This window comes from Aethalodelphis obliquidens, unplaced genomic scaffold, assembly GCF_003676395.1.
Source record: "Aethalodelphis obliquidens isolate GAN/ISIS:26980383/991018 unplaced genomic scaffold, ASM367639v1 scaffold30, whole genome shotgun sequence".
NCBI classification, from domain to species: domain Eukaryota; kingdom Metazoa; phylum Chordata; class Mammalia; order Artiodactyla; family Delphinidae; genus Aethalodelphis; species Aethalodelphis obliquidens.
In genome coordinates, this window is record NW_020837974.1 from 4,170,742 (window position 1) to 4,194,569 (window position 23,828).

General features: G+C 44.5%; 1 protein-coding gene and 1 long non-coding RNA gene across 3 annotated transcripts; both read left to right on the forward strand.

Moving 5' to 3' along the window:
• The first annotated feature begins 372 nt into the window (after positions 1-372).
• LOC113630397 (uncharacterized) lies at positions 373-11,224 on the forward strand. The gene is made up of 4 exons (XR_003436953.1): positions 373-5,366; positions 5,945-8,322; positions 9,380-9,422; positions 9,852-11,224. It is a non-coding gene; the product is annotated as an uncharacterized LOC113630397 (long non-coding RNA).
• Positions 11,225-14,901: 3,677 nt separating this feature from the next.
• LOC113630406 (zinc finger protein OZF-like) lies at positions 14,902-23,411 on the forward strand. Of its 2 annotated transcripts, XM_027125736.1 has the most exons (3): positions 14,902-16,170; positions 16,457-16,552; positions 19,010-23,411. In XM_027125736.1, exons 1-3 carry the CDS (start codon positions 15,819-15,821, stop codon positions 20,104-20,106), a joined length of 1,545 nt encoding a protein of 514 aa, XP_026981537.1. In that variant the 5' UTR covers positions 14,902-15,818; the 3' UTR covers positions 20,107-23,411. The 2 variants fall into 2 exon arrangements, with proteins under 2 accessions (XP_026981537.1, XP_026981538.1); XM_027125737.1 differs by lacking the exon at positions 14,902-16,170 and having other exon boundaries at positions 16,180-16,552.
• Positions 23,412-23,828: the final 417 nt, after the last annotated feature.

The following is a 23,828-nucleotide window of genomic DNA, read 5'->3' on the forward strand; positions in this document are numbered from 1 at the left end:
CAGAGGCTGCCGGGAGTTGTAGTTCCACCCCAATCCAGGGGCGCCTACGCAGTGCAGGGGTGTCCGAGTGTGATCTGCGCACTTCCGGACCCCAGTCTGGTATTACGGCGTCCAGCACCTCGGACCTTGCCGGTTCTGAGGTCTCCGCGGCACCTCGGACTGGTGGTTCCCTCGGCTCCCGGCTGTAGGGAGGGCACGTGTGGCGGAATCCACGGCTGCATAGCCAGGCGGGCGCTAGGAGGGGGGGTGCTCTGTGCGGGGGGTCCGGGGGGGGGGGTCTGGGTGGGTGGCTCCGTCTGACGTCTTCTGCGGAGGGTCAGGGTTTCTGTCTGGTGTGGGCTGGGGGCCGCAGGCTGACTGGGTCTCACTGCTTCTCTGACCTCCCACAGCTCAGCCTCTTCTGAGCCCACCATCCACAGGGGGCTACCGCAGGGTACCCAGTGATAGCCTTGGCCTCAAGGAGCGGGGGACTAGCTCTCCCGCGAATGGTCACCCCTTTTTCGCGACGGTGGATTTGTTTCTGACCTTTGACCTGGAGCTTCTCTGCTCACGCAGGTCCCTGAACTCCACTCAGGCGTCCAGACCTCCTGTGGGTGAGGAGGGAACTGCTGAGGAAAGGCCCCCCTTCTCTCCAACCCTCCCTCCCTCCTGCGGACCCTACATCCAGCCAAGGGTAGGCTCTGAGCTATGAGGGCAATTAAGGAAGTTTGTGAAACGATTGTTATTTCAGGGGTCTACAGTGTCAGTATTCATCTGACTAGCCTTTAGAGTGTCTGGGTCAGCCCCTGGGGAAGCACCGGGTGGCATCCGTGGCTGGGGTCCTATGGAGATGTCAGTCCTGTAAACAGATGAGGGCCCTCAGGGTATGCGTGCCTTGGTAGTTATCTCTACTGGATGAATGGACATCCTGGGAGGGAGGTCGGTTCCTACTGGGGGAGGCGGGGCTCAAGATCAGACTTAAATAGGGTCTGCGTAGGTGGAAGGGGGCAAAAGGGTATTCCAAGCGGAGGGAGCCGCATATGCAAAGGTAAGAGGCTTAAACCGAGGGGGTACGGCTGGATTCCGCGCTCTGGAGTAGCCCTGAGGTGGTGAGGGAGCAGATCAAGCTAGCTTAGGGGGTGTGGACTGGGTCCTGTTGGTGCCTGAAGTGTTTTAAGCAAGGCATTGGTGCGATTATACTTGTTTTTTGGTCGGAATGTATGAGCAGCTGAATAAGGTAGTGAGAGAAGAGTAGAGGCGTCGTATCTCAGATTTGTGAAGCCGTAGCGGCGCCGGGTCTCGGGAGTGAAGGTGGGGTAGTGTGAGCGCATCTGTTTGCAGACAGAGAAAGTTCAGTGTAGTCTGTTCTTTTAAGGCAGTTGGTGAAGAAAGAGAGCAACGTGAGGGTGGGAAGTGATGCAGAAATGATGGAGGATTTGTCTGTCTTTGATTCTTTTTTGTTCAAGTTGGGACAGATTTGAGCTGTGGGAAAAAACTGAAACTGGTACTGTAGTTTTAAATCTTGATAAGGTCAAATGTATCAGGTTTTTCCATTATGCCTTGAACTTGGGTTTTATTGAAGGAGTTTCCCCTACTGCAATCCATAGTTCTATATATATATTTTTTCCTACTATTTATAACAAGTTATATTAGGAAATATCTCAAATGCAGCATGCAAAGTAGAAAAAGAAAGAAACCTTTGTGCTTATCATCTAGACTGAGCAAATGTTAAAGGTTTATTTGCTTCAGATTTTCTGAAGAACTAAAACCTCATAAATACTTGAAGGCTTTTTGCACCCTCCCTATTGGATTTTCCTTCTTCTCACTCAGAGGTAACTTCTGAAATTGCTATGTATCCTTTCATGTTTTGTTTTACTTACAAATATGCATGTAGCCATAAACAATATATACGCTTGTGTTGTATATTCATCACCTTCGCCTGTATTTCTTTTGGATTTTTTTCTTATTTATTTTTAGTGTGTTGTCTAGATACAAATCGGTTTTGCCTTGTGCACATTGCAAAAATTTTGAATGGAATTTGATTGGACCTAATGTTTCTTTGATGGGTATATTTTTGAGTATGGATCCATTTCACTTAATGTTCTGTAGTTTATTTGGTTTTCTGTTGCTTTGTTAATTTGATTAATTTATATTTTTCTGGAAAGTTGTCCAATTTAATTTCAACGTAATGGCATTATGTATAATAGTCTCATAATTAAAAGAAAACTCCAGTATATCTGTAATTGTCTCCTTTTTCATGTCCAAAAATTGTTTCTTTTTTGCCTTTTCTTGTTTTCTTGATCAGTCCTGCCTGAAGTTAGTCTATTTCATTAGTTTAAAATACAAAACAACTCTTTTATTAGTTGTAATAAATCCTTTCCAAGAATTGAATTTAGTTTTTTCTTTTTAATTTTTCATTTTGGGCACAATTTCAGAATTACAGAAAACTCATAATAGTAGAATGGTGCAAAGAATTCCTAAATACTTTTCATCTACATTCCCCAAATGCTAACATTTTACCACATTTGTATAGGGGGTTCCAGGAACTGGATGGATTTCAGGGCCAGTTAAGGAAAAAGATGTAAACATGAAGTGGCAGGAACACATGCAAAGATTATTTACGCGTGCATGAGGGAGAAAGGGGCCTCTTGCAGCATGAGCCCACCCAGAGGCTGGGGCCCAGGGGCCACTTCCCAGAAGAGAGGAGGATGAGGGAACCCCGGGGGGTATCTCTGGGTCAAAGCCACTTGGGGTCTTTATAGCCACATGGTTTATAGCTATCAGAAACTGGGTGTGGTTTCACAGGGTGGGTAAAGCATGCAGCTTCTAAATGACTAAAAATGTGCTGATAGTTGGACTGTGTTTAAAACATTCACATGTGTTGACATTTGAGTTTGGGGCTGCTGGTCTTTTGAGCTATTGGTCTCAGTCTGCCGTGAAGAAATAAACCACCCAGGGGCCATCTTTGGCTCATTGCTAATACAGTTAGCTTTATCCTGCTTTTCCTCCCCCCGCTATACATATATATGTGTGTGTGTGTGTGTGTGTGTGTGTGTGTAAATACTTCAATGTGCATTTCCCAAAAACAATGGCATTCTGTCACACAACCACAGTATAATGATCAAAATCAGGAGATTAACATCGATGCAATACCATTGTCTAACCCACAGATCTTAGTCACATTTTACTAGCTGTCTCAATAATAATTTTTCTAGCTAAAGAAAATCCAGGATCATGCATTGCATTCCCCCCCACATCTCTTTAGTTTCCTTTACTCTGGAACAGTTTCCCAATCTTTCATTGTCTTTAATAACATTGACGTTATTGAAGAATACAGGCCGGTTATTATAGAACATTCCTCAGTTTAGGATTGTCTGGTGTTACATCATGATTAGATTCAGGTAATATATTTGTGGCAGAATTTTTTTTTAAATCTGCTTAATTATTTCTTTTAAAATTTCTTCTCATACTTGTCCTTTTTTTTACGTCTTTTGAGTTTATTCTTTTTTTCTGTGCTAGCCTCCTGCATTGAATGTCATTAATTTCCAGTTTTAATTTAATGCCTATCTTAGGGCTATAATTTTCCTTTAAGTATGTGTTTGTAAATATCTACCAATTTTGGTATGTACTAGTTTTGTAGTCGTTGTAAATATTTTTGCATTCTTTTTATTTTCTGATTTTATTACTTTTTGGTTTAGAGAGTGGCATCTATGCAGTATTGATTTTTAAAAGATGGGTTTAGGTTTATTTTTTAGCTTGTCAATTTTATAACTGTATCAGATGCACTTTAAAAAATGTATATTTCTCTAACTATTGAGTTCATTCTTCTGTCTGATCCAATAGGTCAAGCTTTTAAATTGTTATTCACATCTTATATATTCTTACTGGGTTTTTTTTTGTATCTTAGATCTTCATTTCTAAAAGTATATACTAAACTCTTTTTGCTGTGATTGACGATTTGTCAGTTTCCCCTTGTTGCGTCGCGTCAGTGTTCAGGTGCATTTGAGCTGCATACGCATCGTGTACATTTGCTGGGGACACGGACCTAAGATCGAGTTGATTTCTGGTCATTGCTTTGTCTCCTTCCAGTGGGTCGTTCTTTCTTGTTTTTTGTCTGTCTCCGAATTTTTAAAATGAATGCCACGCATTGTGTGTGGGAGACTTCTGCTGGGCCGTTTCAGCGTGCGGAGCTGGGAGTGCAGGAGTTTGGTTGCGACAAGACTGGTCAGCAGTTGCCAGCTGCGCAAGGCTGGCATTTGTTGTCGCTATGGTTACTGTCAGCCTCGGCTGGCGTGGCTCTGTGCTTGGAGCCGGCTGGTTGCTGGTCCCCGCTTCGTGGCCGGCTTCCCTCCCCGCCCCCCCCCCCCCCCCCCGGTGCCCCTTGACCCTCCTCCTGCTGGCACTCTCGCCTGCTCCTCGGTGCTGGCTGGCCTGCTGGAGGAGGGGCAGGGTGCTCTTTGTGTCTCAGTCTCAGGAGGGTCCTGGGGTCTTGGGGATGCTGCCCCTCCCCGCGAGGTTGGCGGCTCTAAAAGTCTGAGCCCAGGACCTATGTCTGCCCCTCTCCCATGGGGATAGTGTGTGTTTGTTTCTTTTTCCTGCCACATGCCGTGGGTCTTACCAGTGCTCTGGGAGCAACAGGGTTTTGCTAACCTTCCCCCAGCAACACAGGGCTTTTGTTCCTCAGGAGAGAAATTTCGGGAAGGATGGGGCTTCTCGCGTTTCCAGCAATGGCAGCCACTCCCCTCCTGTAGGCCTTCACTACCCAGGGAGTCTCCACGTGGTCTCCAGCTCCGCCCTGTCTGTGTTCTTCCTCTATATCTGTATAACAAACAAATCACCACACATTTAGTTGTTTAAAGCAGCTCACAGCTCGGAGGCCAGACGTCCCAGTGGGATGGCCACGCTCTCTGCTCGGGTCTCTAAGGCCAAAATCAAGGCACTGGACGGGGCGGCCTCTTCTCCGGCGCTCCGGGGGAGAGTCCGCTCCAGGAGTTCGGGGTCAGGGGAAGTGAGTTTCTGGCGGTTTAGGTCGGAGGCCCCTGCGTCCCTGCCCACTGTCGGCTGAGGGCCTGTCTCAGCATCTTCTCACACTCACGTCTGTCTTCAAAGCCAGAGACGATGCACCGGCTCCTTCTTGGGCTTTCGTTCTTCCAGACTCCCCCTCTGACCCCCATCCGTTTCCAACTCAGAGGTAAAGTGTCCTGCCGATATTTTGACCCGAGTCTCACTATGTCGTCTATTTATTTGCAGGTTTTCTTAGTGTCTTTGCAAAGGCTTAGAATCGGACTGTAGCCAGGGCGGCTCTGTCCTGTCTGCATATTCAAGCTTCTTTCTACCCGCTTCTACCTGCAGAGTCTCCGAGGCCGGAGCTGAGCCTCCAGCTGACGGTAAGTCCTCAGCAGGAGCGCAGAGCTGTGTCGATCAGAATAGGTCCCGGTCCTCAAATCCCAGGCGTAAGGAAGGTGACCCGGGGAGCAGCCATCTCCTTGGCAAGGGGGATCCCTCTCTCACCCGCTCCGTAGCTTAGGGCTGAAGTTGGAGGCTCACAATCTGGGGCAGCCCCCCGAAAAGTGCCCCTACAACAGCCCGGGACCCGCTTTGCAGGCAGAATTGGGGTGATGTCATTGCCTTAGGGGATCATCTAGGACTTGATTTAGGGGAAGGTTTGGTAGGAGGAGAGGGGGTGGTCTCTTGCTTTAGGGCGTGAGAAGCATGAACTAGCAGGGAAGGGACCCCCATGGCTCTGAGGGTGAACCCCCCAACCACCAATTCCTCTCCACTCATTCACGTTTACTCTCATTCTCTGCTGTCCATCCAGCTAGATGTGTAGCTCCTCCCATCCCACTGTCACCTCCGCACCTGACTTCTAGTGACCTCTAACCCCACCCCCCCTTCTAGTTGAGTCAAGGCCCAGACGTTGCTTCCTTAACCTAAGAGTATTTCGTTTTTCCTTCTCCTGTTAAAGACGAAAGAAAATGGGCGTGAGAGAGGTGTTCAGAGCCACCCAGCTTACTAGAGGCCGAGCCAGCACTAGCCCCCAGGGCTCCTGTCCGGAGGAGGCTGGGCGGGGCCCTCATCGCTAAGCCCCGCCCCTCCCCACCCTCCACCCCTTCAGACCTTCTCACGGATTTCCTCTCCTCCAGGGGCAGGACTCTGATAGGAGGTCATGGAGAGAGAACCCAGTAAGATGATATATGTATATTTTTATGCCATACTTAAGTATTAAACAATGAGCACGTTTACTGTTGAAAAAATTAGAAAATGTGAAAAACAAATCCTACCGTGTGAAGGTAACCATTGCTAACATTTTGCGTGTTTTCTATAGAAGTTTTTTCTTTACATGTTTATGAAAACCCATTCCATGACGATGAAGCAGGAAATGGAGTAGAGGGTCACAGACCACTGTTTTTGAGCCACGCTGTTGGGCCCGCCTTCCTGTATTAGCTTCCTGGGGCCGCCATCACAAGTACCACAGACTGAGTGGCTTACACAACAGAAATCGAGTCTCACACAGTTCAGGAGGCTGGAAGTCTGAGATCAGGGTGTGGGCAGGCTTGGTTCCTCTGAGGCCATGAGGGAGGACCTGCTCCAGGCCTCTCCCCGAGCTTCTGGAGCTCTGCTGGCAATCCGTGGTTTCTGCTGCATCACCCTGACCTCTGTCTCTGTGTCTAAATTTCCCCTTTTCATAAGGACGCAGGCATATTGCCTTAAGATCCACCCCAGTGACCTCATTTTCACTTGATCGTCTGCAAAGACCCTCCTACTAAGTAAGGTCATGTTCTGAGGTCCTGGGGGCTAAACCTTCGACAGAGCTTTTGGGGGAACACAATTCAACCCATTGTACTTCCCCTCCAGGATGTTATCTCAGGGAACCCCATAGCTGTTGGGTCACTTCAGGTTATAATAGAATAGGCCCCCCTCAGTTGCCAGCTGTCTGTGAACATCTCACTCTCATGTCCAGTCTCCAGCTTCTCCCTCCCCCATGTGGAGCAAGAGGTCTGGGGCCTCGCCATGGGAAGGGCATGTGATGTGTTCTGTCTCTGCTCCTCGATTCTTCCTTCTCACTGGATTCCCTCCTTTCTCCTCCAGGGTCAGGGTACGAGGAGGGGAGAGTAGAGGAGAAAATAGCTCAGATTTTCCCCTGCTTGGTGTTATTTGTAGCTCTCACCTGCCTAGTGCTGGCTGCCCTCAACTCTGCAGGAGGCCATGTGATGGCCCTTTGTCGGGGTGCCCAGCCTGGGACACCAGCAGTGGCTCTCTGCAGACCTCCATGCTCTTGGCTCAGTGGTCCTGCCCCTCAGGACCGGCTCTCTTCACCTGCCAGCAGCCTGCTTCATCAGCACCCCTGCAGTAGGGCTTTAAGCCCACTTAGCCTCCCCAGCATCCACTTGGCTCCCCCGGGAACCCTCCCATCCTTGATCCAGCAAACGTGCAGCTGGCTTCCGCTCTTGCGCCCTCCCCTCCCCTGGCTGCCGTGGGGGGCCTCTGACTTCTGAATTCTTCAGCTGGAGAGCTGACTCCTGTTTCTGGGTTCCTGCATGCCCTGAACATTCAAAGGAGCCCCCCTCTGGGGAGCTTCTGCAGCTGGACATACGCCAGCCTGGGGCTGTAGTTCTCCCTTTTTCCAGGCTCCCTCCAGCACCCATGAACAGTTTTCTTGGAGCACACCCCCTCTTGGCTTGCAAGGGGAGCAATCCCCGACTAGGACGGGAGGCAAGCCCACGGTACACTTGCTCAACAGACAGCTCTCCTTCGATAATTCCCTCCCCCAAAGGAAGGAATCTGTTAGGGTGTGTCTGGAAGCTCCTCCTTAGAACTGGGGTGTTTGGGATTTAGCTGAAATTTCCAGGCACGTGGGAAAAAATCCCATCCATTCTCCTGTTACGCGTCTGTGAGTCATATGCTATGTATCCTGCTTCTTTCACTTGCTGGTGTTGTTGGAAGATCATTCCATGTCAAATATTTATAATATTTTAAGTTGATTCATAGCTTGGCATGCTTTAATTGTATCATAATTTATTAACCAATCTCTTATTTTTAAGCACTTAGGTAGCCTCCAATTTTTTTAAAAAAGACACCCTCAGAATTCTTTATGGAGTTTCTGTAATTCTAGAGTTTTAGTGTCTCTGCAGAATTCTTGGATCAAACTCCAGTGTGTCTCTATCCTGAGTAGGAACTTACCTAGGACCAACCTCGTGTCTATTCAGGAGAGATAGGTGTGGGGTCCAGTTGATGCTTCCAGCCACAGTAAATTTGCTCCTGAACCTTCGTGTTCCGGTTCCCTGGGAAAATGAGGAAAGGAGGAGGGCTCAGGAGAAGTCATCAGATCTTGTCCCATATTTGGTAAGTGGCAGAGCCAGAACGGGACCACTTCCTGGGCAGAGATGAGCACAGTTCAGCCCAGAACAGGTCTTAATAATAAAATTTACTGTCGAGAAACTACAACTACGAGAGGAGAAGCAAACAAAACTTAGCAGGATCCACGGATAGAACTGAGCGCCCCAGGTTAATAGACCTCCAGTTGCCTTAGCTAAGTGCCATTGAACGGACTCCACCTTCTAGAACCCATTTTTATATTTTCCTGTGAATTTCCTCAACACCAGGGGCAGGAATGGTGATAGAAGCTTTGGGTTAGAAGATTAGTAGGCTACAGATATTTTTAAAATGATAATTTTAAAGGCATGATCATATATGAAATGCCCATTTGTCATAGAAGAGCTTAGAAGATTCATCTAAGTACAAAGAAAAAAATGTAAAATTGGGCATTATCCAACTGTGCAACGCTAACTACTACTTGCATTTTGTCTTCCATCATTTCAGAGACTATTCTGTGTGAGTGTGTGTGTGTGCGTGTGTGTGTGTGAGATCAAATAGTTTTCAACCACCTTTTTCAGTTGCCAGTATACGATCAATAAATTGTCTTCTATGGTTTTATTTTTATTAGCTACATAATGTTTATTTCTCTTTGGTTGTGGTATATTCATTTAACTCGTCCTCTATAGTTGGATATTTAGTTATTTCTGTTTTTTCAGAGTTTTACCAGATTGTAATAAATATCTTGGCCGCTAAATCTTTGCCCGAACTCATGACTGTTTCTTCAGAATAAATTTCTATTAATTAAATTTCTGGGTAGTGGCAGGGGAGGGTAGTAAATTGCACATTGATTACTGCGACTCAGGGATGTGTATTCATTAAGTAGAAAAATAATTCAGGTTCAAGCCTCAAAGTTGGGTCCCCATCACATTCCAAGGTGAGGGCTTTGCTCTGATAAACGGGGTTCTTGGGAGGAGCCCCCATGCCACCCCGTGCCTGGGGTGTTAGAGCAGTTGACTCTGAGGCTGGAGGCAAGCTTGGCCTCTCATGTCCTCTTCTCCCCCCACCCCAATCTCTGCCTCCACAGGTGTCTGCTTTTCCCAGACCAGCAAGGAAGGACCATGTGCCAGGTGAGTGTGGCATTGCTTTCAACTGCGCTTCTTGTTTTACCGTGGATTTCAGGATGCTTGTAAGAATTAATCCAATCAAACACAATGCAAACAGAAATCAGGATCCGTGAAAATAGGAAGAGAGCGGACGATCAAGGCCATGGGAAAGGCAGGGTGGGGGCAGTACAGAGGCTGCTGCAGTTTATTAGCTGCTCTCTAAATTTATGTCTGACATGCCCGGCACTTTAAAAAGACAGATTCCATCCCATATATGACTTGTGTTGTCTGGGACAAGCATATCACCTTCTCAGGGGGAATAAAGCTTTTTAGGATATTTAGACATTTATGTGATGTGTCTTCATACGTGAGATATAGCAGGCAGGTTCCTCAATGATAGCAACATTCAAATAAACACAACAGCAGATCTCCTGTGACTTTTTTTTTTTCCAGTATAAAGAATGGATGTTGTGCCAGTGCAGAAATCTGTGATTACAGTTGTTGGAGGAATCCAAACACTCAGGTCTGCATAAACAGCTGTGTTACGGTTCACACTGACCTAGATAAAACACTGAATGATCTAGAGGAATGAGTGAGTGGCATGTTCTTCAAACTGCTGTTCATAATCATTTTTGACACAGATGGAGCTTAAACAGCTCAAAGCTTCCGTCTTCGGCAGGGGTAGGAGGGAAGATTGTGCGAGCTCGCCTGCCCCCTTCTCTCTCCGTGACTTAGACCTCACCCATTGCCCTTGACCTCCCTTGCGTCCTTTCTCACTGGTCGTCATTATCTTTCTTCAGACATCATGATATCGTTGTGTTCTGTCAGCCGGTCATTCTCACATGTCTCTGTTCCTAAAGGGCCTCCCTCTTTACCCCGGGCTCTAGGGTTGCATGAACTTGAAGTGCACTGGTCAGAATCCTGGAAGTTACAAGAGCGCGAAACCCAGCCAGAGCTAGTTGAGGACAAAGACAAAAATCTAGGCAGCACCCCAAACTGGGAAGAGCAGGCGTGCAGCTGGGACTGGGAGAGTTCCGCCCAGGGACCCAGATCTCACCAGGTGTCTCTCTTGTTCTCTTGTCCCTGTTTCTGTGACTCCTTTCCTCATGCCGACTTCATCCGTATGGCCGGAAATAGGGTGGCCATCAGCTCTCACATCGACAAGTTCTGCCGCAGAATGGGACGAAGTCCCCTTTCATAGGGCCAGTTTGAAAGATCTTTGGGAAAGACTGGGATTGGTCCTGCTTAGTTCGAGGGCTGAGGGGCTGGGTCTGCAGAGGGGCGCTCCCAGGAGCACCATGTGCTTGGGGTGGGGAGGAAGGAGGATGTTAGTCCCAGAGGAAGATGAGACCTGGTGGATAAACGTTGCAGCCGTCCACTCCAGGAAGGCAAGCATTCACAGGGTGTTGGTTTTGAGCTCAGGGACCTGTCTTTTTTGCTGCAGAATGCTCTATCTACAGGCGCTTTTTTTTTTTTTTAATTGAAGTATAGTTGACTTACAGTGTTGTGTTAGTTTCAGGTGTAGGGACCTGTCTTGATGGGAGTGTCTGTACTTAATAAAGCTAGGACTATCTGGATATCTGATTCCAGGAACATCTGGGACAGGACCAGTCTGAGAGGTTGAAAACCAGGTGGTGACACCACAGCCTCCTCAGAGGAGAGAGCTGACCACAACATGAGGCTGTCAGACCTGTATGTGAAGCTGGAGGTTTCATTTGGTGTCTTCTGGGGGAAACTTGTTTTGTAGGAAACCAAGTCTCACTGGGAGCTTCTCCCTGTTATGGCTATGTGTGATAAAGATAATGACAATAAAACTTATAAAACTATCTGTTGAGCACTTATGTGCCGGTCTCTGTGTTTTTCGTATATTGTTTCATGAATAAACCTGTGAGATAGATATTACCATTAACTCCTTCCCTCATTTTACAGATGAACAAACTGAGGCTAGAGATGTTAAAATCCATTAGGCGATGGAGCTGGGATCTGAATGCAGGCAGACAGACAGACATAGAACTGGGCCCTTAATGATTAAACTGTAGTTTTATCTACCAATAGCAAATTCCCAGCAAAGGAATCCAGTAGTATTGGTGTGTTCTAGACATGCATTGTCCATCACGGTAGCCAGTAGCCACAGGTAGATACTGAGCATCCAAAGTGTGGTTAATGTGACTGTGGTTCTGAAACTTTCAATTACATTTCAATTTAAAAACTGAATCAGAGTAAATATTTTTTCAGGAAACACAACTTTGTTTTGATAGGACTACATTTCAGCAAAGTGAAACTGAAAATAGTGTCTGAATTGAGATGTACCTTACGTGGAAAATACACATCAGGTTTTGAAGATGTGATATGATTAAAAAAGAATGAAAACTATATCAGTGATTTTAAAATAATTATGATATGTTGAAATTATATTTTGGATAGATTAGGTTAAAGAGAGATTAAAATTTTTTTTTTACTGTTTAAAAGTGACTATTAGAAATTTTTATATTTTTAAACCACTTTGAGGTATGATTGACATTCAATCTGTACATATTTAATGTACACAATTTGATGAGTTTACAGATAAGTGTACACCCATGAAACCATCACCACGGTTAAGGCCATAAACTTATCCATCGCCTCCAAAAATTCCCCTTCCCCCACCTTTATAACTTTTTCTTTTGAGGTAGGAGCATTTAACATAAGATCTATCCTCTTAGCAAATTTTTAGGTATACAATACAGTATTGTTAAACACAGGCATGATGCTGCACAGTAGATCTCCAGAAGTTTCTCATCTTCTCATCTTTGAATCCTTTGACCAACCTTCCAATTTCCTCCTCCTCCCAGCCCCTGGTAACCTCCATGCTACTCTCTAATTCTATGAATTTCACTATTTGGGATTCCTCATAAGAGTGAGATCATTGTGGTATTTGTCCGGCTTATTTCACTTAGCATAATGTCCTTCAGGTCCATTTATGTTGTCACAAATGGTGGGATTTTCTTTCTCATGGCTGAATAATATTTCACTGTATGTATATATATATATACCACATTTTCTTTATCCATTCACCCACTGATGGACACTTGGGCTGTTTCCATCTCTTGGGTTATTGTGAATAATGCTGCAATGAAATGGGAATATAGACATCTCTTTGATACCCTGCACTAAGATAACATCATCTGCAAACAGATACCTTTATTTCCTCATTTCTGATGTGGATGCCTTTTATTTCTTTTTCTTGCCTAATTGCTCTGGCTGGACTTCCAGTACTGTGTTGAATAGGAGAGGCAAGAGTGGGCATCCTTGCCCTGTTCCAGAACTTAGAGGGAAAGCTTTCAGCTTTTCACCATTGAGTATGGTGTTAGCTGTGGGCTTTTCATAAATGGCCTTTATTGTGTTGAGGTAAGTTCCTTCTATACCTAATTTGTTGAGAGTTTTTATCATAAAAGGGTGTTGAATTTTGTCAAATGCTTTTTATGCATCTGTTGAGATGATTATGTGACTTTTATCCTTCATTCTGTTAATGTAGTGAATCACAGTGACTGGTTTTCATATGTTGAACCATCCTTGCATCCCAGGGATAAATCCTACTTGGTCATGGTTTATGATTCTTTGAACGTGCTGTTGAATTTACTGTGTTAGTCTTTTGTCGAGGATTTCTGCATCTGTGTTTATCAGGGATATTGGCCTGAGTTTACTTGTGGTATCTTTGGTTTTGATATCAGGATGATGCTGGCCTCATAGAATGAGTTTGGAAGGATTCCCTCTTCTGTTTTTTGGAAGAGTTTAAGAAAGATTGGTACAAATTCTTCTTTGAATTTTTGGTAGAATTCACTCATAAAGTTCCTGGGCTTTTCTTTGTTGACAGTTTGACAGTTTTTTGGTTACTTCTTCATTCTCTTTATTTGTTACTGGTCTGCTCAGGCTTTCTATTTCTTCTTGATTCAGTATTAGTAGGTTGTATTTTTTTAGAAATGTATCCATTTCTCCTAGGTTGTCCAATTTGTTGGTGTATAATTGTTCATCATAGTCCTTATGATCCTTTTTATTTCTGTGGCATGAGTTGTAATGTCTCCTCTTTCATTTCTGATCTTATATATTCCAGTCTTCTCTTTTTTTCCCCTTAGTCTAGCTAAGGGTTTCTCAATTTTATCTTTTCAAAAAACCCTGCTAATTTGGGCTTAGTTTGTTCTTTTTCTAAAGGTGCAAAGTTAGGTTGTTTATTTGGTGTCTTTTTTTTAAAAGTAGGTGTTTATTGCTATAAACTTGCCTCTTAGTGCTGCTTTTGCTACGTCTCCTAAGTTTTGGTTTGTTATGTTTTCATTTTCATTTGTCTTGAGATATTTTCTAATTTCCTTTTTGATTTCTTCTTTGACCCAATGGTGTTTAAGAGTGTGGTTATTTAATTTCCATGTATTAAATTTTTTTCCCATTTTCATTACTATTATTGATTTCTAGCTTTATGAATAATTTCAGTCTTCTTAAATTTGTTAAGATTTGCTTTTATGTCCTAACATATGATCCATCCTGGAGAACGTTCTGTGTGCTCTTGAGAAGAATGAGTATTATGCTGCTGTTGGGTAGAATGTTCTGTATATATCTTTTAGGGCTATTTGGTCTATAGTGTTCAGTTCTGCTCTTTCCTTGTTGGTTTTCTGTCTGGATGAGAATGGAGTATTTAAGTCTGCTACTATTATTGTGTTGCTGTCTATTTCTCTCTTCTGATTTGTCCATGTTGTTTCACATATTTAGGTGCTTTGATGGTCTGTGCATACATAATTGTTACATCTTCCTGTTGAATGGACCCTTTTATAATTATATGACTTTGTCTCTTGTGATAGTTTTTGACTTAAAGTCTATTTTGTCTGATATAAGTATAGCCAGACCTACTCTCTTTTGATTACCATCTGCATGGAATATCTTTCTCCATCCCTTCACCCAATATGTGCCCTTATATCTAAAGTGAGTCTCCTGTGGACAGAAAATTGTTGGGTCTTGCTCTTTTATCCATTTGGCCACAGTATGTGTTTTAATTTGAGGAGTTTAGTTCACTTATATTTAAAGTAATTATTGATAGGTAAGGACTTACTATTGCCATTTTGCTAATTGTTTTCTGTTTTGTAGTTCTCTTGTTCGTCTCTTCCTCTCTTTGTTGTGGTTTGAGGATAGTTTTGGTAGTGATATACTTTTTTTTCTCTTTTTTTTTTTATACCTACTGTAGATTTTGTTGTGGTTACCATGAGGCTTGCATTGAATATTTAATAGTGTTAACAGTCTGTTTTAACCTGATAACAACTTAACTTCAATCGCATACAGAAACTCTGCACTTTACTCCCCCCTCCACTTTGTTATGACAGATTTTACTTCCTTTTACATTGTTTCCATTAACAAATCTGAGATAATTATTCTTACACTTCAGCCTTTTAACTTCTAAACCAATATTTAAAATGATTTACACACTAACATTATATATATATATATATATATATATATATAAAAATATATAAAAAATACTCAGTATAAATTGAAATTGTAATTTTGGTCCTTAATTCATTCAGAGAGAGAGAAAAGGAGGGTGAAAGGGAAGGGGAGCCAAGCCCTGTTCTGTGTACATGGAATCCTTTCTCTGCTTTACTCTTGTTGCCACCTTAATTTTGACCATATCACATGTTGATGATTATAATTGTACCTGAACTTTATTTTTATTATTATTATTTTTTTGGCTGCGCCATGTGACTTGCAGGATCTTAGTTCCCCAACCCGTGCCCCCTGCAGTGGAAACACGGAGTCCTAACCACTGGGCTGCCAGAGAATTCCCTATAATTGTACCCGAATTTTATTCATTCTCTCCCTCCCAGTGATTCCCACCTCAGTGATGCAGTGATCTTCCACATCAGTTTGTCTTTGGTAACTCCCCTTCTTAAATACTGTGATGGAGTCCCCATTGCATGTATGAAAAACCCTTTGTTTGTCCTATGATCTGACCTCTCTCTCTCTCTCTCTCTCTCTCTCTCACACACACACATATCCCCTTATACTCTATACTGTCATTCCCTACTGTCATACATTTGCAATTCCTACCAGATTTTCCTTGCCTTTGCTCAGGCCATGCCTCTTGATAGGAATATCCTTCAAACATCAGAACAATTTATTTTTCATGATTCTGCTGACATGTAACCTCCAATGAGGCTTAACTTGACATCAGGATGTTGAATTTGACTGCTGTCTTGTGTCTGTTCTGTACTTAAACGTACTCCCGTCATAGCCTTCAGTGTATTGTTACCACACAGCAGTCTCTTACATTCATCTCACTCCACCAGACTACAAACGCCCTAGAACAGAAGCAATGTGACATTGAGCTTCAACCCCAAGCACCATGCAGAACACCAGTGACGTACCTGGTCTTCCGTAGATGCTTGCTCACTGGATGGATGGATGGATGAATGGGTGAATAGAGATCCAGAAGTGAGATATTTTCTAATGATCTTTTTTTTTCTCTCCCACGAAATGTCGTACAAAGTTAGGGGCATGCTAAGCTTCCTATATAACTTAACATGGGGAAACCTGACCTCCGAAGGTGGTAAGATCCATCTCCTCTACACCTTTGCCATAATACTCTGTGCTGAGCACTCCAGTTTAATCAGGAGTGTGCTGTTCCAGGGGTCGTTATCATTCAGAGACGTGGCTGTGGGCTTCACCCGTAAGGAGTGGCAGCAGCTGGACCCTACGCAGAGGACCCTGTACCGGGATGTGATGCTGGAGAACTACAGCCACCTGGTCTCCGTGGGTGAGGAAGGCTTCCTGTGTCCCCCCTGCCCGCCACTTATGTCTGAGCTCCTTTCTTTTCTCTGTTACGTAAGACCCTGTTAAGTACTAAAAATGTTTGGCCTTGGGTTTCAGCCATCAGTAAGTCTTGTTCTCATCTCACCTGGATTATTAGTGAATTTTCCTCCCAAGTGAAATAGCTATTCTTTGGCTGAGATGTAAATGTTCATTAGGCAGTCTGAGCCTTCTGCTTCCTTGGATGGCCCAGGTGGCTCAGCATAAATCTTGTAACTATTTCTTATGAATAGGGTGTCAAGTCACCAAACCAGCTGTGATCTCCAGGTTGGAGCAGGGGCAAGAACCGTGGATGAAGGAGGAAGAGATCCTCAGATGGAGCTTTCCAGGTGAGAGAGAACCAGCCTGGAGGGGGACAATGGACATGAGATTCCAGGAGGTCACAAAGCAGAACCTCAAGATTATTTTTGTTTCACACATCTGTGTTAAAAGCCTTGGATCTTTGCAAGCAGCTATGGACATCTGACTCAAGACCTTGAAATGCCCAAATGATTCCTGCTACCTGCATACATCACACATCACTGCATGATTACTCTCCTTTCCCTGGATTTTAGAGAAAGACATATTCTTTTAAAGTTTATCCGTTCATTCTATTCCACTGCCCCCTTCTAAGACCTTGCTTTCTCAGTCTTTCTCTAGAATCTTCAGGCTTACGCTTGTCCCCATGGTTATAAAACAGGCTTTCTCATGCTTTCAGGGGTTCATAGATTTGTCCTATTTTAAAATAACTGTGTTATTTTGTGTCACTCATTTTTATTTTAGTTGTCTTTTCTTTCAATGCCTTAAACAGTTATTTTCTACCTTTTATATGACTTTAAATTCATCTTCTTTCAAGACCATGTAACATGTCCCCATACGTTATAACTGAAGCTTTTCCCCCATCTCAGTGTGATCCCACAGGGAGCTGAGCCTTTGTTTTATTCATCTTTATTTCTGCACGACACACATAGTATATATCGACTAACCCCCTCTACTGTCTAGGACAAGGATCCTTTATCAAGCTTTATCAAGTTCAGGGCAGTTGTTATTTTTTTTATTTTTTATTTTTTTAAATTATTTTATTTATTTATTTTTGGCTGTGTTGGGTCTTCGTTGGCACGCGCGGCCTTTCTGTAGTTGCGGCGAGCAGGGGCTGCTCTTCATTGAGGTGTGTGGGCTTCTCATTGCGGTGGCCTCTCTTGTTGTGGAGCTCTAAGCGCGTGGGCTTCATTAGTTGCGGCACGTGGGCTCAGTAGTTGTGGCTCACAGGCTTAATTGCTCCACGGCATGTGGGATCCTCCCGGGCCAGGGCTCGAACCCGCGTCCCCTGCATTGGCAGGCGGATTCTCAACCACTGCGCCACCAGGGAAGCCCAGGGCAGTTGTTATTAATCAGGGGGGTACCCCAGACTCACTGGGGGAGCTTTAAAAATGCCCCCTGGCTGGGTCCCAACCCAGAAAATTCTGCTGGGGAAGATCACGAGGCATTGATTTTGTCTCTTAGGAATTCAGCAGTGGGGCTCAGGGAACATAAATATTTCTAAACACAGGAATTTTCATGGTTCCACTGGGTATTAGTGCCCAAGGTGAAATAGCGGGGTATTTGTGGTTTAAAATGTAAGTAAAGGAAAAGCAAATAAATATCTAAGCATAGGATGAAGAATTCGACAGTTAAGATTCTCCAAGTAGATTCCACAGTGCTGTGGAAACCAACTTGCCCAAGGAATGTCAGTATGGGTTTAGTGGAGGGGCTGATCTGCAGGCATATGGGAAGGGGACACGTAGGGTTGGGTTGTTGGCCAGATTTGGTTTTAAGGGAACCAAATGAAAAAAACGGTCATCTGAGCAATCAGAACACAACAGGGAATCTTCCCAGGGCAAGGATGGCTTGCATTCGGTTCTGCGGTTCTTGTGTCGATGTACTGGACATCGTAAAGACCACGTAGATCCATGTGAGAATAAACCGCTGCAGAATGGACCTCTGACTCTAGGAGAATTCCTGTAACAGTTAAAGAACTTGATGCTTTGAGAAAATTAATTTGATATACAGAATGGAGGGGAAGTTAAGGTGGGAAGGGCACAGGAAGTGCAGGTGAGAGAAAAGCCTATTTGCAACCTAGGAATAAAGTGAGGGGAACTCACACTTCATTCAGCCCAAGTCCTTTGCTCCTATTTCCTAAACACCCTTCTCCCTAGAGTCCCCTGAAAACGCTGGTCTGTCTTTAGTCTTCGTTCATAATTCCTAAATACCCTTATCTCCTGATGGGGCCTCCTTATTATGCCTTCCCCTTACCTAGGGATGCTGGAGCTAGTACCGGCCTGTGATGGCCAATGGTGGCAGAATCCTCTGGCTCTGCATTCTGTGACGTCATCCTCAAATTGGTCACATTGGGGAATGCTTTCACCATGGAGATTGGTAATTGACACAGATCGGGTTTTCTTTTTCTCTTGGTGACCTGGTTCATCAGCACATCAATGCCTTGAGTCCACTATCCTCTAGTTTTTCTCTTGTGTGTGTTTTCACCTTCTTCCCAATTTAATGTGCGGACTTGATAATAGCAGAGCTTACATATATTCACCGTCAGGGTTTTTATCTGTTATCAGTTCTCATTTTTTTTTTTTCTTTTCAGAAGCCAAGGGAGTAGGAAGTGTTTGTAGTAGGATTATGATTATGATTATTTAATCTGGGCAATCAGGTTTGAAACCACGAAGTTAATCCTCCTTCCAAACATTTCTGAAATAGTTTAGTTCTGTGATGTGCTCCTGGAAAGATAACACGTTTGTGTCCTTATTTATTTTTTTCCCTAGAAGTTTTGCAAGTTGATACCCAAGTAGAGAGACAACGGGAACACCAAAACAAACTTTTGAAGCAAGCTGCACTCCTAGACAAGAAAAAATTGACCACAGAAGGGCAAAACGCATGTAACACAGTCGGAAAAAACACCTGTCAGAACACAAACGTCGTTTCTTCAGGACAACAGGTCCCTAAGTGCGAGTCATGTGGAGCAGCCTTGCCGGGTAATGCAGGCGTTACTCCTAACGCGTACCTTGCAAGAAGGAGATTTGAATATGATGCACAGGGGAACTTATTTCTCTATTCTAAGCTGGAAACTCCACATTCTGGGGCACACCCACGTGAATGTAACCAATGTAGAAATGCTTTAAGCCATGACCAAGCCCTTAATGCTGATCAGAGAACCGACAGTAACGAGAAACCCCACAAATGTACCAAATGTGGGAAAGGCTTCTCCCATAAATCAGAAATCATCACCCATCAGAGAGTCCACAGGGATGAGAAGTCCTCTGGATGCAATGACCAGGGGGATGGCCTGAGGGAGGAGAAGGTTTGCCTCAGCAAAAAACGTCCGGGAAACCACACAGACGAGAAACCCGGCGGAAATGGCAAATGCGGTAAAAGGCTCTCCCCAGAAACAAGCCTCTCCATACCCGAGGCCATTCTGGCTGGAGAGAAGCCTTATAAGTGTTCAGACTGTGAGAAAATCTTCTCCCACAAGTCACGTCTCATCGAACACCACAGATCCCACACGGGAGAGAAACCCTATGGCTGCGAAGAATGTGGGAAATCTTTCTCCCGGAAGTCATGCCTCATTATCCACTACAGAATCCACACAGGAGAGAAGCCCTATGGCTGCAGCCAGTGTGGGAAAGCCTTCTTCCAGAAGTCACACCTCATCCTTCACCAGAGGACTCACACTGGAGAGAAACCCTACGAGTGCAGCGAATGCGGGAAGGCTTTCTCCCAAAACTCCTGCCTCATCATACACAAGAGAACCCATATGGGCAAGAAGCCCTATGAATGCTCTGACTGTGGGAAAACGTTCTCCCAGAAGGCGAACCTCATCAGACACCACAGAATTCACACCAGGGAGAAACTGTACGGATAAAGTGAGAGAGAAGTTTTCATCAGGAATTCCCAACACATCTAGGAATGAAAACCCTGTGGATTTTGTGAACATGGAAAATCCTTCAGCAAGAAGTCCAATGCCACTGTGGGCAGACCTTCCTACCAACTTGGAGAACTAGGAAATGCTTATTCTCTTAAAACTAAGGATAGAAGGGTAATGATGCTCTAGAGAGATCTATTTTTATAGGATAAACTTAAACTTAACTATGAAGTGTATCTGTGTCTACATTAACTGTGGCTATTGAGCTGTAAGTGAATAATTTAAACCATTAATATAACAGACTGAATAAGCCACAGAACAATGCCAGGGGTATGCGGGGACTATGTTCCTGGAGATGCTACATAAACAGAATTTTATTTTACTTATTTTTGAACTGCATTTGTAGTTGAACATAATTGTGAACTTGTAGACACAGATACCATAATATGTAGGATGACATCTATCAAGAGTTTCCACACTAAATTACACCCTTTTGTCTTTAATATATGTTATAACTGGGATTTACTACTCAACCGGAAGTCCATACACCGTACCACACACCATTTGGTTTTTTCTTTGCTGGCAAGTATTACAGAGCCCCCCTGGATCTGGAAACCAGCAATTTCATGACATCCCCTGATCTCTCTCCATCAACTAGTTTATAAGTCATGTTAAATGAGTAAGGTTGGGACTCCCTTTTCTGGCAGTATAGTGGACCACCTAAAGTGAAAAATGTTCCACTGTAAACCACTTGAAATTATGGACAATAACAGGTGACATTCTTTTAAATGCATAATTCAGCTTGCAAGAAAATCAGTGAGGTTTCCAGGTGCCAGTTCCAGAGGGAACTGAAAAGTGTGTGAGTTGATGCTGTAAGCTTCCCTGTAGGTTTGTTTACCCAGAAGCTTGGGTGTTAAAAGCTATAGGCAGAAGGCTTGGCACTGAAATACCTCATAAATTGAGAAATTTCAAAAGCCTGTACATATAGGGAAAGGATGGACCAGAGAAAAACCTGCTCATTTGCTCAGGAAGCTTGCCTGTCTTTCCCTGGACTCTGGTAGGGAAAGAATTTACCCTGATGATTCACAAGCTGTGACCTGCACCTCTTACGAGTTAGAATTGTGAATTTGCTCTACTCGTGCCCCAGTTGAAAAACTGAACAATTAACATAGAAATTTGTCCTGGTCTTTGAAGCAACTTTACAGAAGCAAACACAAACTATTCTTGGAGAAAGACACCCTCAACCTGTGTTTCCCAGGGTTCTGACATACAAACCCAAGATGAGGTCATAATCTAGAATTATAAAATGTGAAGAAAGTCAACAGACATTTTAACAAAATAAAAACCTCAAGTCTTTTAAGGTGATAGAAAAATCTGAAATTCTATAAAAATGACTGTCTTGAAAAATGATGAAAAAAAATCAAAACTGCATGAAAGCAGACACAAAGAAAGATAACTGGCTTATTTGGAAAAAGAACCACATAGCGTGTCTAGAAATGAAAAATATAGTCACTGAAATTTAAAACTCAACGTTAAAATATTCTACATGTCAAACAGATTATACTCAGCTGAAGAAGATGGGAACAGAAAGGCAGAACCATAAGCCAATTCACAGAATTCAGTATATAGAGAGGTGGAAAATGTGAAAGAATGGGGGAAGAGACATACAAATGAGAAGAGCAGGCACTTCCCTGGCGTCCAGTGGTTAAGACTCCAAGCTTCCACTGCAGGGGGCACGGGTTCGATCCCTGGCCAGGGAACTAAGATCCTGCACGCTGCAAAGCACGGCCAAAAATACTAAAAACAAAACAAAAAAACAGAGAGAAGAGCAAACAGGAGCTCCTTAAAGACAAAATGAAAAAAACGGAAGAAAAGTAAATATTCAAAGATGTATTGGCTCAGATTTAACAAAAGATGTGCATTAACATGCATATGTGTGTGAAATATATATGTATATATATATGCATATATAGACATGCAATATATGCCTAGCTGAATAACTAAAAATAAGTTCACATCTAGATGTACTTGATGTATATCCGTCCAGAGTCTAGCTAAGCTGCTCTCTAGTATTGCTGCCTCATCCATCGTGTTTGGTCAGATGGCTGCAGGAACCTTAAGCTGACACAAGCCCCTCGTGCAAGGACATGCCCTATAGCAGCCGCTCGGCCACAAGCAGATGTAAGTCCCTGGAGTGACTGCCCCGCAGCCCTTGTGATCAGTAGCTCACCTGCCTCCCAGTGCCTGTAAGCTTTACGCACCCCTTAGCCAGGAGCCCCGTGAGCTTACCAAAACCCTGCTCTTTGGGTTTGGATTGATCAATCTGGTCCTAACCTAGAAACCCCAGAGCACTCCCCCGTGGACCCTAATAAAGGGATGTGTGCCAAGTCCAGTCCCTGTCTGCACTCCGCCTTGACCCCCCCCGGGGCCCCTCCCAGTGTGCTGTGTGCTTGGTCCAGGCCCTGTGAGTAATAAACTTGCCGATTTCGATTTCTCCGTGGTCTGTTGCTGAACCCACTCATCGTCCTGCACCCTGTGCTCCACTTAACAAGTGTTAATTTCACGAAGTCTTCACAGTTGGGAACAGGATGGTAGAGTCTTGCAATTGGCTGGTGGAGAAATGCCTTTGGCTGGCAAACGGGCTGTGGCTGTGTCTCCCACAGGTTGCTGCCCCGTGGAGGGTGAACTCCCCCAGTGGGTGTTACACTTTGGGTGTACTTCCCCACTCCAGGCACAGACCCAGCTGCTGACTGTTAGGAGACTTGGCCCCGGTTTCCAAAAGGTCCTGTCGGGGCAGGTGAGGGCTGAGATGCACCCTGCCATGAGCACTCAGCCACCACCGACTCACCAAAGCACTGGTTCTAGGCTCCGAGGTCCCAGCTCCGGTGATCCTGCTGCCTCTGCGCTGGTGGGGGTGAGCCCGATCCCAGTGAGGCTGATTGGGACACCCTGAGGGGAAGCAGCTGCCTATGAGTCCGGCTGCCCGGGATTCCACTGCAGACCTTTATGGTAACATCCCCAAGGCCAAGTCAGTTGTCAGCGTGGCGGGTAATAGAGAATTAGAAGCTGAAACTTGGAACTGTATTGCATCTTCGAAAGTTGCTGAGTGAGTGAATCTTGAAAGTTCTTATCACAAGAAAATAAAATTTGGCAGTTACATGAAGTGATGTTCACTACAGTCATGACGGTGATCATTTCGCAATGTACACAGGTCGCGAATCATTGTGTTGTACTACCTGAAACCAATAGGATGTTATGTGTCAATTATCTCTCAATACATAAATAAACTGAAACTTGAAACTTGATGCGTCTCAAGACTCAAAATATTTTGAAAGACTTTGTACAGCAGGAGGGAGAGGAAAGGGGCCAGTCAGCCTTTGAAAGTATCTAAATCTGGCCCGGAGCTGCTACTTCCCACCACAGAATTCGGCCGAAGACCCAAAATGCCACGCCGTGCAGGATCCTAGTTCCCCGACCAGGGATCAAACCCGTGCCCCCTGCAGTGGAAGCGTGGAGTCCTAACCACTGCCAGGGAATTCCCTGCATAACCTTTTAAAGGAACCTGGGGATGAAGGGCCACCATCAGCAGACGCAGGCTGCGCCGCTACCCTGACTTACCTCAACGCCAAAGCAGGTGCAGCCACCTGTGCTCAGCAACCTGACAGCTCCCACCAAGGCTCCCCACCAGGCGGTCAAATGCAAAGGTTTCTTTGGTTGTGGTC

Bases quoted from the DNA above. Each gene is read 5' to 3' on its own strand.
- LOC113630406 (XM_027125736.1), top strand. From the start codon at position 15,819: ATGGATGAATGGGTGAATAGAGATCCAGAAGTGAGATATTTTCTAATG. The intron at 16,171-16,456 runs GTGAGGAAGGCT...TCTTATGAATAG, and splicing joins CAGCCACCTGGTCTCCGTGG to GGTGTCAAGTCACCAAACCA. The intron at 16,553-19,009 runs GTGAGAGAGAAC...TTTTTTCCCTAG, and splicing joins CCTCAGATGGAGCTTTCCAG to AAGTTTTGCAAGTTGATACC.